This window comes from Haliotis cracherodii, unplaced genomic scaffold (genome assembly GCF_022045235.1).
Source record: "Haliotis cracherodii isolate W230 unplaced genomic scaffold, xgHalCrac1.p SCAF_5, whole genome shotgun sequence".
Classification (NCBI taxonomy): Eukaryota; Metazoa; Mollusca; class Gastropoda; order Lepetellida; family Haliotidae; genus Haliotis; species Haliotis cracherodii.
The window spans coordinates 70,056,852-70,070,285 of NW_027266308.1; the positions used below are offsets into that span (position 1 = coordinate 70,056,852).

The following is a 13,434-nucleotide window of genomic DNA, read 5'->3' on the forward strand; positions in this document are numbered from 1 at the left end:
CAAGCGTCATCATTTTCAGGTGCCACAGACATGAGTCATCACCCTCAGGGCACTCATACATGGGTCATCACCCTCAGGTCATTCAGACATGAGTCATCACCCTCAGGTGATTCAGACATGGGTCATCACCCTCAGGGCACTCAGACATGGGTCATCACCCTCAGGTCATTCAGACATGAGTCATCACCCTCTGGGCACTCAGACATGGGTCATCACCCTCAGGGCACTCAGACATGGGTCATCACCCTCAGGGCACTCAGACATGGGTCATCACCCTCAGGGCACTCAGACATGGGTCATCACCCTCAGGGCACTCAGACATGGGTCATCACCGTCAGGTCATTCAGACATGGGTCATCACCCTCAGGGCACTCAGACATGGGTCATCACCCTCAGGGCACTCAGACATGGATCATCACCGTCAGGTCATTCAGACATGAGTCATCACCCTCTGGGCACTCAGACATGGGTCATCACCCTCTGGGCACTCAGACATGGGTCATCACCCTCAGGGCACTCAGACATGGGTCATCACCCTCAGGTCATTCAGACATGGGTCATCACCCTCAGGGCACTCAGACATGGGTCATCACCCTCTGGGCACTCAGACATGGGTCATCACCCTCAGGGCACTCAGACATGGATCATCACCGTCAGGGCACTCAGACATGGGTCATCACCCTTGGGGCATTCAGACATGAGTCATCACCCTCAGGGTACTCAGACATGGGTCATCATCCTCAGGGGACTCTCAAACATGGGACATAACCCTCAGGGCACAGACATGGGACTTAACCCTCAGGGCACCCAGACATGGGACACCATGCTCAGGTCACCCAGACAGGGGACATCACCCCAGGGCACCCTCAAACATGGGATATAACCCTTGGGGCACCCAGACATGGGACATCACCCTCATGGCATTCAGACAGTCAGCAACCTCAGGGCATTCAGACAGTCTGCACCCTCAGGGCATTCAGACACTTGGCACCCTCAGGGCATTCAGACATGGGACATCACCCTCAGGGCAGTCAGACAGTCAGCACCCCACATTGCCCTGCTAACTAGCCACAGTTCACCTATCCACATCTGATGTGGTCCGTGACACTTCCCACATGGAGGGGTGGTTCTCTCCCCTCATACACAGTAACACTGTTAATCGAGGTCTAGACATGGCCACCATATTCAAAAGTCCTTTTGGTTCATAACTGATCTATAGTGAATGAGTTAAGTGTTTAGGCCGCTCTGCACAGTCTTTCAGTGGTATCACACCTTGTCACTGAAACCCGATCTGATGCAGGTCTCCATTTACTACTTTGGTGGAACCCACCATCATTCTGGCACGCCAGCGAAATCCGACGCCCAAGACGCACATCTTCCCGAGGCAAAGGCGTTAACTGACTGTAAAAGTCCAGTTTCCACGCTTGCCGAACTAGGCTAGAATTTCCAGGCTCGATCGTAGCGCCACCAGTGGCTAACACGAGTTATGTCCCTTCTAAGTCCTTCCTATTGGCCATTCAGATTCAATCTCTCATATAACTTGCATTTGCTTTAAAAAAAAGGCGTCGCCCTGTTAAGCCGGTTTGATCCATAATCAAGATCTATATTGTAATAAAACGGGTCTTATCCCGTTAAGTGCCGAAACATTACTTGAGCACCTTGATTAAAAACATGAAAAGATTTACAAAATATCTGTCGACGCCAAGATGACGGTACACATGCTTTGCAAATCCTGCAGTTGACCGAAACCTGCACTTGAAATCCGTGTCGGATGTCTAGTTCGTAGCTCGATTTTGATTGGACTAAGCATAGACTCATTAGTCCAGCCAATATCTAACTCCGAAATTCCAGCCTTGTTCGGCTGACTTTATAGTAGACTTTTATTGGTTAACACCCCTGCCTCAGTAAGATCTAGACGCATGGACTGAACATTTATGTATGAATTTGTCATTTGGTGTATGAGCAGTAGGGTGTCATCTTCGCGAGGCAAGAGAGTTAACTGACTTTAAAAAAGTCCAGTTTCCACCCTTGCCGAGCTAGGATGGAATTCCTGGGCTCGAACGTAGTGCCACCAGTGGCTGTTACGAGTTAAGTCCCTTCTATGCCTCTCCTATGGAGACAATCAGATTCCACCTCTCGTATCGCTTCCATTTGCTTCCAACAAAATGGCGGCGCCCCGTCAAGACAATCTGATCGACAATCAAGATCTATTTTGTGAGAAAATAGGTCTTACATCGCAAAATACACCACGTGAGCACTTTGATTAAAAACTTTAAAAGATTTGGAAAATATCTGTTCACAACGAGTTGGCGGTGCACATGCTGTGCAAATCCTGCAATCGACCGAAATCTGCATGACAGTTTACGAACCGGATTTCGATTTCGGTGCGCGATTTTTATTTGACTATGCAGAGACTCGTTAGTCCACCCAAAATTTAACTCCATGATACCAGCCTAGTTCGGCAATGGTGGAAACTGGACTTTTATAGTCAGTTAACTCCCTAGCCTCGGGAAGATGTAGGGTGTTGAATATGTATGGTGTGACATCATCGTGGGTTGTTACTCTCACAGCAGCCGTCATTTGCCGTGTTTCACAGTTTGAAGTGTCATGTGAAACTGCTGTGTACTGAGCGTATACCTTTGATAGATAAATTCCTCGAGTCAATCCAGCCAATCAATAGCCATTCTATAATTGTTGCCATTTAATAAATGCCTAAAACTTGTTCAGATGATCTCAGAATGTATGCTGCTAAGCTACTGTTATGCAACGTAATGGTTAGAAAACGTTAAACTTACTGGATAACAACTTCTGGCTAATTGTATATTGGGACGTTTGGATGTAGATTCTTATAGCCTTTACACCGTTATCAAGCTTCCACTCCACTCCACTCCACTCCAGCTTGACAGCGGTGTAAAAATCTGCATCGAAACGTCGCTATATGCAACAAACCAGAAGCTGTTATCCAGAAAGTTTTACACTTTCGTACTTACACACCAATTTCTAGATTGCCAATCAAACAGTTCATCTAACTACTTAAATCTACCGCCTTGTAGATTCACCTGGCTCTGGTTTTAGGAAAAAATACAACCACGTAAGCTAAGTATGCACCATGGACCTGATCCATCTAAGTTCAGTAATACACGAATCGACCCGTGAAGATCCGGGTCTTCAACAGCCCACGAAACGACTAACAGGATCGGGTGGTCAGGCTCACTGACTTGGTTGATGCATGTCATTGCATCCCATCGATGCCCATGATGGCAATCACTAGATTGTCTGGTCCAGCTTGCTGAGTGCAGCGTAAAACAACAAACAAAACAAATATACACGGGTCCTATGTGAATCTTCACTTATGAATATTCATTCTGATCGTGTTTGAGTCATTGTTTCACAGTCCATATTGTTGATTTACATTACTTCACGCGAAGGTCATATAAGTGAGCTACAGAACATTATGTCTCGGTTGTCTCCGCGTCGTCAACAGTTGAATCTTCAGGGAACTCTTTATTCATAACGTACTAGTAAACCTATCTCGATATAAACGACAAATCTAAACGAACGTTCAGTTTGCGTTACATTAGCGATGTTTACAGCAAGCTAGTTGACAAAGTGATGACAAGAGTGACGTACGCACTCTGCAACAATACGGATGGGACAATGACTGGTTGGAGTGATTGTGGAGCACGCACCTGCACTGATGGCCCCGCCGACCTGCCTGTCAGTGATGGTGCTCGGCTGACATTGTTATCACAACAGGACATCGTATGGTGTGCTGGTGGTGTTGGCTGTACAACTGACGCCGCCATGCTGGTGGAGAGAACCACTTGTCCCCCCTGGCCAGAATGCCAGACCAATTCTCACAACACCAGGTAGGGCAGCTTACTCTAATGACATGTCGACCTTGATGTGATGGTCAGTGTTGTGTGTCTCCTGCATGTTAACCATGTTGCCATGGTATCTCTGATATATAAACTGTCCAACTGATATGAAACGGTCGCGAAAATATAATCTCGAATATCATACAAAAGTCCCGAGGAAAATGACCGTGACGGCCCCTTGTATGTCTCCCACAGCCGTAGTCCCTCCACCACAATACATGTTCTATGTTCAAGAACTGACCTCTATACGCATGTGATAAAAGTCCTGTGTTCATGCACTGACCTCTATACATGCACGTGATAAAAGCCCCGTGTTCATGCACTGACCTCTATACACATGAGATAAAAGCCCCGTGTTCAAGCAGTGACCTCTATCCGCATGAGATAAAAGTCCCGTGTTCAAGCAGTGACATCTATCCGCATGAGATAAAAGTCCCGTGTTCATGCACTGACCTCTATACACATGAGATAAAAGTCCCGTGTTCAAGCACTGACCTCTATACGCATGAGATAAAAGTCCCGTGTTCAAGCACTGACCTCTATACACTTGAGATAAAAGCCCTGTGTTCAAGCACTGGCCTCTATACACATGAGATAAAAGCCCCGTGTTCAAGCACTGGCCTCTATACACATGAGATCAAAGCCCCGTGTTGGAGAAAAGACCTCTTTACTCATGAGATAAAAGTCCCGTGTTCAAGCAGTGACCTCTATCCGCATGAGATAAAAGTCCCGTGTTCAAGCAGTGACCTCTATACGCATGAGATAAAAGTCCAGTGTTCAAGCATTGACCTCTTTACAAATGAGATAAAAGTCCCATGTTCAAGCACTGACCTCTATCCGCATGAGATAAAAGTCCCGTGTTCATGCACTGACCTCTATACACATGAGGTAAAAACCCAGTGTTCATGCACTGACCTCTACACGCATGTGATAAAAGCCCCGTGTTCAAGCACTGACCTCTATACACATGAGATCAAAGCCCCGTGTTCATGCACTGACCTCTATACACATGAGATAAAAGCCCCGTGTTCAAGCACTGACCTCTATACGCATGAGATAAAAGTCCCGTGTTCAAGCAGTGACCTCTATCCGCATGAGATAAAAGTCCAGTGTTCAAGCACTGACCTCTATACACATGAGATAAAAGTCCCGTGTTCATGCACTGACCTCTATACACATGTGATAAAAGCCCCGTGTTCATGCACTGAACTCTATACGCATGAGATAAAGGTCCTGTGTTCATGCACTGACCTCTGTACTCATGACATAAAAGTCCCGTGTTGAAGCACTGACCTCTATACACATGAAATCAAAGCCCCGTGTACAAGCACTGACCTCTATACGCATGAGATAAAAGCCCCGTGTTCATGCACTGACCTCTATACGCATGAGATAAAAGTCCCGTGTTGGAGAAAAGACCTCTTTACGTATGAGATAAAAGTCCCGTGTTCAAGCAGTGACCTCTATCCGCATGAGATAAAAGCCCCGTGTTCAAGCACTGACCTCTATACACATGTGATAAAAGTCCCGTGTTCAAGCACTGACCTCTATACACATGACATAAAAGCCCCGTGTTCATGCACTGACCTCTATACTCATGACATAAAAGTCCCGTGTTCATGCACTGACCTCTGTACACATGAAATCAAAGTCCCGTGTTCAAGCACTGACCTCTATACGCATGAGATAAAAGCCCCGTGTTCAAGCACTGACTCTAAACGCATGAGATAAAAGCCCCGTGTTGGAGAAAAGACCTCTTTACGCATGAGATAAAAGTCCCGTGTTCAAGCACTCACCTCTATACACATGTGATAAAAGCCGAGTGTTCATGCACTGACCTCTATACGCATGACATAAAAGCCGAGTGTTCATGCACTGACCTCTATACGCATGACATAAAAGCCGAGTGTTCATGCACTGACCTCTATACTCATGACGTAAAAGTCCCGTGTTCAAGCACTGACCTCTATACACATGACATAAAAGCCGAGTGTTCATGCACTGACCTCTATACTCATGACGTAAAAGTCCCGTGTTCATGCACTGACCTCTATACACATGAAATCAAAGCCCCGTGTTCAAGCACTGACTATACGCATGAGATAAAAGCCCCGTGTTCAAGCACTGACCTCTATACGCATGAGATAAAAGCCCCGTGTTCAAGCACTGACCTCTATACGCATGAGATAAAAGTCCCGTGTTGAAGCACTGACCTCTATACACATGAGATAAAGCACGGTTCCTCAAAGTGACCGTTCCTGGTGCCTTGAATCTTCTTATGTCGATTATCACACATACAAAGTGCAACTTTCTAAGTGTTGTGGTACTTGAGAATAAGTGTTCGAATATTATTCAAATATTTGACTTTTCAAATATTATTAAGAAAAACATAGTATAAAAGCCTCGACTGTTGAAAAAAACATGCATCCAGAAGAAAAAGAAAACATATCAGTCCTCAGTCCAGGAGTTTCAGAAGAGGTTTAGAGTGCCACAGATGAATTTTGAGAGGATATTTAAGAGCCTGGTGAAAACGCAAATGTCATAGCAAGGTCAAACTTTAAAGCATCGCAGCAAACGGCACATGCGTGTTTCGGTCCGACTACTTACCACATATATGTCATATTTAATTTCATTTTGAAACAACTGTCTGAGTAATGACCACAGATAGATTTCGAAAATCAGATTCGAACCTCTTGTGCAGACGGGGCGGGAACAATGTCAGGTTTCAGTTCACCCCGGCTGTGTCGGAGAACACAATGTTCAGGAAGGACGACGCAAGACTGACCCTGGACAAACAGGACAGGACATTAGCTCACTTTACTTTCAGTCAGGTGAGCTAATAAATAGGACTAAGAAAATGTAAACCATGGATGCAAGTCCGAATGTGATGGGTCAGAAATCACATCAACTTCCACAATACGTCCTGACTTTGTACCGGTCGTGTTATTGTGCAACACATGACCCTAGCATGACCATCAAACTCCAGTCTCCCCCGTCACAGCAGACCCTCCATAAATTATACGTGCAGTTTGACTAACACTTAAAATAATATACTGAACAACAAAAGTTCCTGTGACATTGATTGTTTGCAACAGATAAAAGACTACTGTAAGTGTTTTAATGGTTTAATTTGCCATACTGACTTCAGAAAATGCGTCATTTCATAAAATAAACATAAACATGCCAAAATATCAATTTACAAATTAATAGCGTGTGTGTCCACCTCTGGTTGCGATGCAAGCAGCACATCTTCGTCTCATGGAATGGACCAGGCGTCGCACAAAGTCCTGTGGGATATCTGTCCATATCTGCTGTAGCATGTTTCGAAGTTCCTGGAGTGTCTGTGGAACACGTGGTTGACGTCGAAGGCGCCGATCCATCTCATCCAACATGTGTTCGATTGGTGAGAGATCAAGGGAGCGAGCCGGCCAGGGGATGAATTAACGTTGTTTTGTTGAAGAGAATCCTGAACAAGTCGAGCAATATGAGGCCGGGCGTTGTCATGTTGAAAGGTTATGCCTGGGCCATGACGACACAAAAACGGTAGAACAACAGGGCCGATGATCTCGTCGCGGTAGCGCTGTCCATTGAGATTTCCCTCTACAACTATCAAAAGGGTCCTCTGTCTGGCTGTAATCCCAGCCCATACCATAACGCTGCCGCCCCCGAACCGGTCTTCTTCCATGACACAATGATTGACGTAACCTTCACCTCGACGTCGGTACACTCGAATCCGTCCATCACTCATGGCTGAGGTGAAAACGGGACTCGTCAGTGAATAGAACTTGTCCCCAGAGCATGGCCGTCCAGCGTAGACGCTGTCTGCACCACTGTAAACGTGCTTGACGGTGGTTTCCTGTCAAATGGGACGTCTGGCGGGTCTTCTGGCGACAATCCCTGCAAATCTGAGGCGACGACGTACGGTTTGTGAAGATATTCGTCGAAGGCCAGTGATGCTTCTTGCAGTCACTGTTGGTGGCTGGAATCGATTTTGTAGGTTGTTCGAATCCAGTTGTCTTGTCGATTATTGGTTACGCGTGGCCTGCCACTCCGAGGATGGTCTCTGACTGCATTCGTATGATGCCAACGTTGCCCTAAACACCAAATGGTGTTTCTGTGGACGTTAAATTGTCTTGCAACATCACGTTGACTCGATCCTGCTTCAAGCATACCAATGGCTCGCGGACGCTCATTTTCGGACAGGCGTGGCATTTCGTAATGTTGAATTATTGCGTAATTTTGTTGTTTTTCTGAGTGGTGGTTGTCGGCACGATGCTAAACAATGCATTTGGAACCCGTTAACGCACATGTTTTTATACCCATTCTTGGGTAGTGAAATGCATGGGGCTTGCATAAAAGTTAATTTTTGCATGGAATGCATGCTTTTCTGTAGCAGTTGCGTTTTTGTGACTTGATTCCACCACAATACAATACTACAGTACTACAATATTGAAAACCAAACTACACTAAAATACACTAAAATATTGATGTCACAGGAACTTTTGTTGTTGAGTATATAACAAATTCTTTTCGGAAGAACTTTTCCTCTTCTGCAATGTGGAATTAAGCAAACTAGACTTGCCTAGGCTTTTAGTAAAAAGAAGTACCTAAAAAATAAAATATAAATTCCACAGTCAAGACTAACGTGCAGTAAGAGCGTCTTGAAATGGGATTCGTGGTTAAATTATGTGGCCTCCATCCATAAAACGGTTTTCCAGCTCTTCTATTAGCGTAAGTCTATATATTGGGGTTACGCCAGTCCTATTTACTATTGTATGCATATGTTGTCTTATATCAATGTCTTATCTGAGGTTGACCCTGTTATTTACAGGGCCCAGCTGCAAGTGGGAATGTGGCACTTTACACCGCCAATAACGCAAGTAACCATGACAACAATGTAATGCAATAATATACTCTGCATCGTATAGTTCAGTGTTAGTGTTACTGTACAACAGTCTTCTCTGACACCCGGTACCGTAAGTCCCCGTGACCCCCAGTGATGTGGTCAAGCCGTGGCTACTGGTGGCGGACAGTCCGTGTTTTAAACTGAAAGATAATATTGTTATGCCAAAATATGTTTGACAAATTTGTATTAATTACTCACTTGTGTATATATCAACTTGTTCTCGTCGCTATATTGCTGAAATAATGCCGATGCGACGTTACTCCACTCACTCACTCCAACACCCGGTGCCCTGTGTTTCAGGCTGCTCCTCCCACCGACGTACGGCAGCCTTTGTGTATTTGCCACGTGCATCAACCCGGTCCTCGGCCCTCTCGCCCTCGGGGCAAACCACCGGGCTCTCCGTCTCACACGGCATGGGCACTACACAGTGGCCAACTACTACTACTTCGCCGCCATCTTCTTCAGCGTTGCATCCTGTGTGAGCACCGTGTGTGCCTTGATCCTGCTGACAGTGGAGCTGTCCATCAGGCGGAGTCAGGAGGCACGTAGACACCGGGAGCCCGACGAGCAGACCAAACGCTGCATGCAGTACCTGCACGTACTGGACCCGAGTAGAGCTGTCGTAAGCATAGGCGAAGACGCGTGCAAAGACATCAGCCGTTTCTCTGCACGGGAAGTGAAGAAGGCGCTCACGGAATCGGCGGTTAAAAGGAAAAAACCCGGCATGAAAATGAAAACTGAGCAGACATCTTTGAACTCTACGGATGAAGACAACTGAAAGGCCGAGTGTGGTCAACCTTGCAAAGCATTACTTCTGTGGAAACACACACCAGACGTAGCATTACTTCTGTGGAAACACACACCAGACGTAGCATTACTTCTGTAGGAACACACACCAGACGTAGCATTACTTCTGTGGAAACACATACCAGACATAGCATTACTTCTGTGGAAACAAACACCAGACATAGCATTACTGCTGTAGGAACACACACCAGACGTAGCATTACTTCTGTAGGAAAATACACCCGACGTAGCATTACTTCCGTAGGAACACACACCAGACGTAGCGTTACTTCTGTAGGAACACACGCCAGACGTAGCATTACTTCTGTAGAAACACACACCAGACGTAGCATTACTTCTGTAGGAACACACACCAGACGTTGCATTACTTCTGAAGGAACACACACCAGACGTAGCGTTACTTCTGTAGGAACACACACCAGACATATACAATGACATACCCAATGAAACTACATGACAATCTTCCTGTTAGTGAACGTGTAACTTGATACAGTACACAATCTTAAGGACCGTTTGGATCACGTTGGCCGGACATGCACTTATACTTCCATGTCACTGTTAATGAAATATATGTAACGGGCTACAACTCCGGTATCCGTACATGACATTCCATGTAACCTTGATTATGCTGACTTCCCAACAGAACCGAATAAACTTCCATGTCTCTTGTAATGTCCAGATTTCTAGCTCCCTGACCATGGTCGGCGAGTCTTCGTTAACCTTACAACACCACTACACAAAAATACGGAAACATTATCAGCTTAAACCAGTTTGAAGATCGCAATGAATCGATACGTATCCCATCAACGACTTAAATATGGTGGTTCATCATCTGTAAAACCTGTCAGTGTGTATATCGCTCTATTGACATCATTATTGTTAAACAAGCACGGTGTTAGCTTATGTTGACGTTTGTCACCTTGGTGAATCCCACGTCCACAGATGTGGTGTTGGTTGACCAATGATTATTATCGGGTCGAATGTGGGTTCAGACCCGCTATCATAGGCTCCAGGCAGTGTACGGCATCCCAACAATCCACGACCAACCACCCGTGCCCCCATACCTTGCAAAGGATTACTTCTGTGGAAACACACACCAGACGTAGCATTACTTCTGTGGAAACACACACCAGACGTAGCATTACTTCTGTGGAAACACACACCAGACGTAGCATTACTTCTCTGGAAACACACACCAGACGTAGCATTACCTCTGTGGAAACACACACCGGACGTAGCATTACTTCTGTAGGAACACACGCCAGACGTAGCATTACTTCTGTAGGAACACACGCCAGACGTAGCATTACTTCTGTGGAAACACACACCAGACGTAGCATTACTTCTGTGGAAACACACACCAGACGTAGCATTACTTCTCTGGAAACACACACCAGACGTTGCATTACTTCTGTAGAAACACCAGACGTAGCATTACTTCTGTAGGAACACACACCAGACGTAGCATTACTGCTGTAGGAAAACACACCAGACGTAGCATTACTTCCGTAGGAACACATACCAGACGTAGCATTACTTCCGTAGGAACACACACCAGACGTAGCATTACTTCTGTAGGAACACACACCAGACGTAGCATTACTGCTGTAGGAAAACACACCAGACGTAGCATTACTTCCGTAGGAACACATACCAGACGTAGCATTACTTCCGTAGGAACACACACCAGACGTAGCATTACTTCTGTAGGAACACACACCAGACGTAGCATTACTTCTGTGGAAACACACACCAGACGTAGCATTACTTCTGTGGAAACACACACCAGACGTAGCATTACTTCTGTGGAAACACATACCAGACATAGCATTACTTCTGTGGAAACAAACACCAGACATAGCATTACTGCTGTAGGAACACACACCAGACGTTAGATTACTTCTGTAGGAACACACACCAGACGTAGCATTACTTTTGTAGGAACACACACCGGACGTAGCATTACTTCTGTAGGAACACACACCAGACGTAGCATTATTTCTGTAGGAACACACACCAGACGTAGCATTACTTCTTTACGAACATATACAATGACATACCCAATGAAACTACATGACAATCTTCCTGTTAGTGAACGTGTAACTTGATACAGTACACAATCTTAAGGACCGTTTGGATCACGTTGGCCGGACATGCACTAATACTTCCATGTCACTGTTAATGAAATATATGTAACGGGCTACAACTCCGGTATCCGTACATGACATTCCATGTAACCTTGATTATGCTGACTTCCCAACAGAACCGAATAAACTTCCATGTCTCTTGTAATGTCCAGATTTCTAGCTCCCTGACCATGGTCGGCGAGTCTTCGTTAACCTTACAACACCACTACACAAAAATACGGAAACATTATCAGCTTAAACCAGTTTGAAGATCGCAATGAATCGATACGTACTCCATCAACGACTTAAATATGGTGGTTCATCATCTGTAAAACCTGTCAGTGTGTATATCGCTCTATTGACATCATTATTGTTAAACAAGCACGGTGTTAGCTTGATGTTGACGTTTGTCACCTTGGTGAATCCCACGTCCACAGATGTGGTGTTGGTTGACCAATGATTATTATCGGGTCGAATGTGGGTTCAGACCCGCTATCATAGGCTCCAGGCAGTGTACGGCATCCCAACAATCCACGACCAACCACCCGTGCCCCCATACGATCATATGTCAAAACGTACAATATTTATTGTTTAGTCCAGACGAAAGAGTTTTCCTTCTCAAGCATGTGTCATAGGTGGTCTTCTTGCCCAAACGTGTTTTCATGGATTGTAATCTGGAGTAAAGGACGATTTGGGGATTTTGTAGTCTGGAGACTATATTTGTTTTTTAATATGTATTTTTTTTAGAATTTCTTTCTTTTTTTCAACAGTCTGAAGTATGATTATTTTTTTCTATTTTTTTATGTGACAATTATATTTCTTGCGATAAAATCCCAGCGCTGTTCTTTGCCTGTCGCCAAATAAGGCAATGTCAACAGAAGTATACGCTATTTGTAAACTATCAGCGAGGAGTTGTCTCATACTGGATACGGTTGCCTAGACAACCAGATACACGATACTCCAGAGGATGCTAAGAACATGCTAAAACGCCTTGGTTACTTTGACGATATGTACTGGGCCCCAGCGGTCAGGGACATTCTGACTCCGCGTGGATTTACATATGCATGGATATCACAGGATGTCGGAAATAAAAAATATTCCTAAAAATGTTTTACGTAACGATGTAAAGATTACAGACCACGCCCAATACCTGTCAGCTGATATCAGGTGTTGAAAGTCGCTACCTGCCTACTCCATGTTTAAGATGGATATAATATCAGAGATGTATCTAACAACTACTCAATCTATACTACTCCATGTTTAAGATGGATATCATATCAGAGATGTATCTAACAACTATTCAATCTATACTACTCCATGTTTAAGATGGATATCATATCAGAGATGTATCTAACAACTATTCAATCTATACTACTCCATGTTTAAGATGGATATCATATCAGATATGTATCTAACAACTATTCAATCTATACTACTCCATGTTTAAGATGGATATCATATCAGAGATGTATCTAACAACTATTCAATCTATACTACTCCATGTTTAAGATGGATATCATATCAGAGGTGTATTTAACAACTACATGTATTCAATCTATACGTTAACGCAGATGTTTATAGACGTTCAGATGTGGAATATATACCCTAGATATACAATTTTACAGACATTCCAAAGATAATATTTTAATATCAATGTGTCCTAACGGCAAATATTATTCGACATACATGACATTGTTTTGTCAGATAGTCACAAACT

At 44.6% G+C, this 13,434-nt stretch overlaps 1 protein-coding gene across 1 annotated transcript; it reads left to right on the forward strand.

Annotated features, from left to right (window-relative positions):
* Positions 1-3,657: 3,657 nt before the first annotated feature.
* On the forward strand, positions 3,658-10,341 carry LOC139443879 (uncharacterized). The gene is made up of 2 exons (XM_071224770.1): positions 3,658-3,869; positions 9,085-10,341. Exons 1-2 carry the CDS (start codon positions 3,658-3,660, stop codon positions 9,560-9,562), a joined length of 690 nt encoding a protein of 229 aa, XP_071080871.1. The 3' UTR covers positions 9,563-10,341.
* Positions 10,342-13,434: the final 3,093 nt, after the last annotated feature.

What these genes read in the sequence shown, in the direction of transcription:
- LOC139443879 (XM_071224770.1), top strand. Translation starts at nt 3,658, where the DNA reads ATGACTGGTTGGAGTGATTGTGGAGCACGCACCTGCACTGATGGCCCC. An exon ending in ACCAATTCTCACAACACCAG is followed by an intron (nt 3,870 to 9,084) that starts GTAGGGCAGCTT and finishes CCTGTGTTTCAG; the next exon opens with GCTGCTCCTCCCACCGACGT.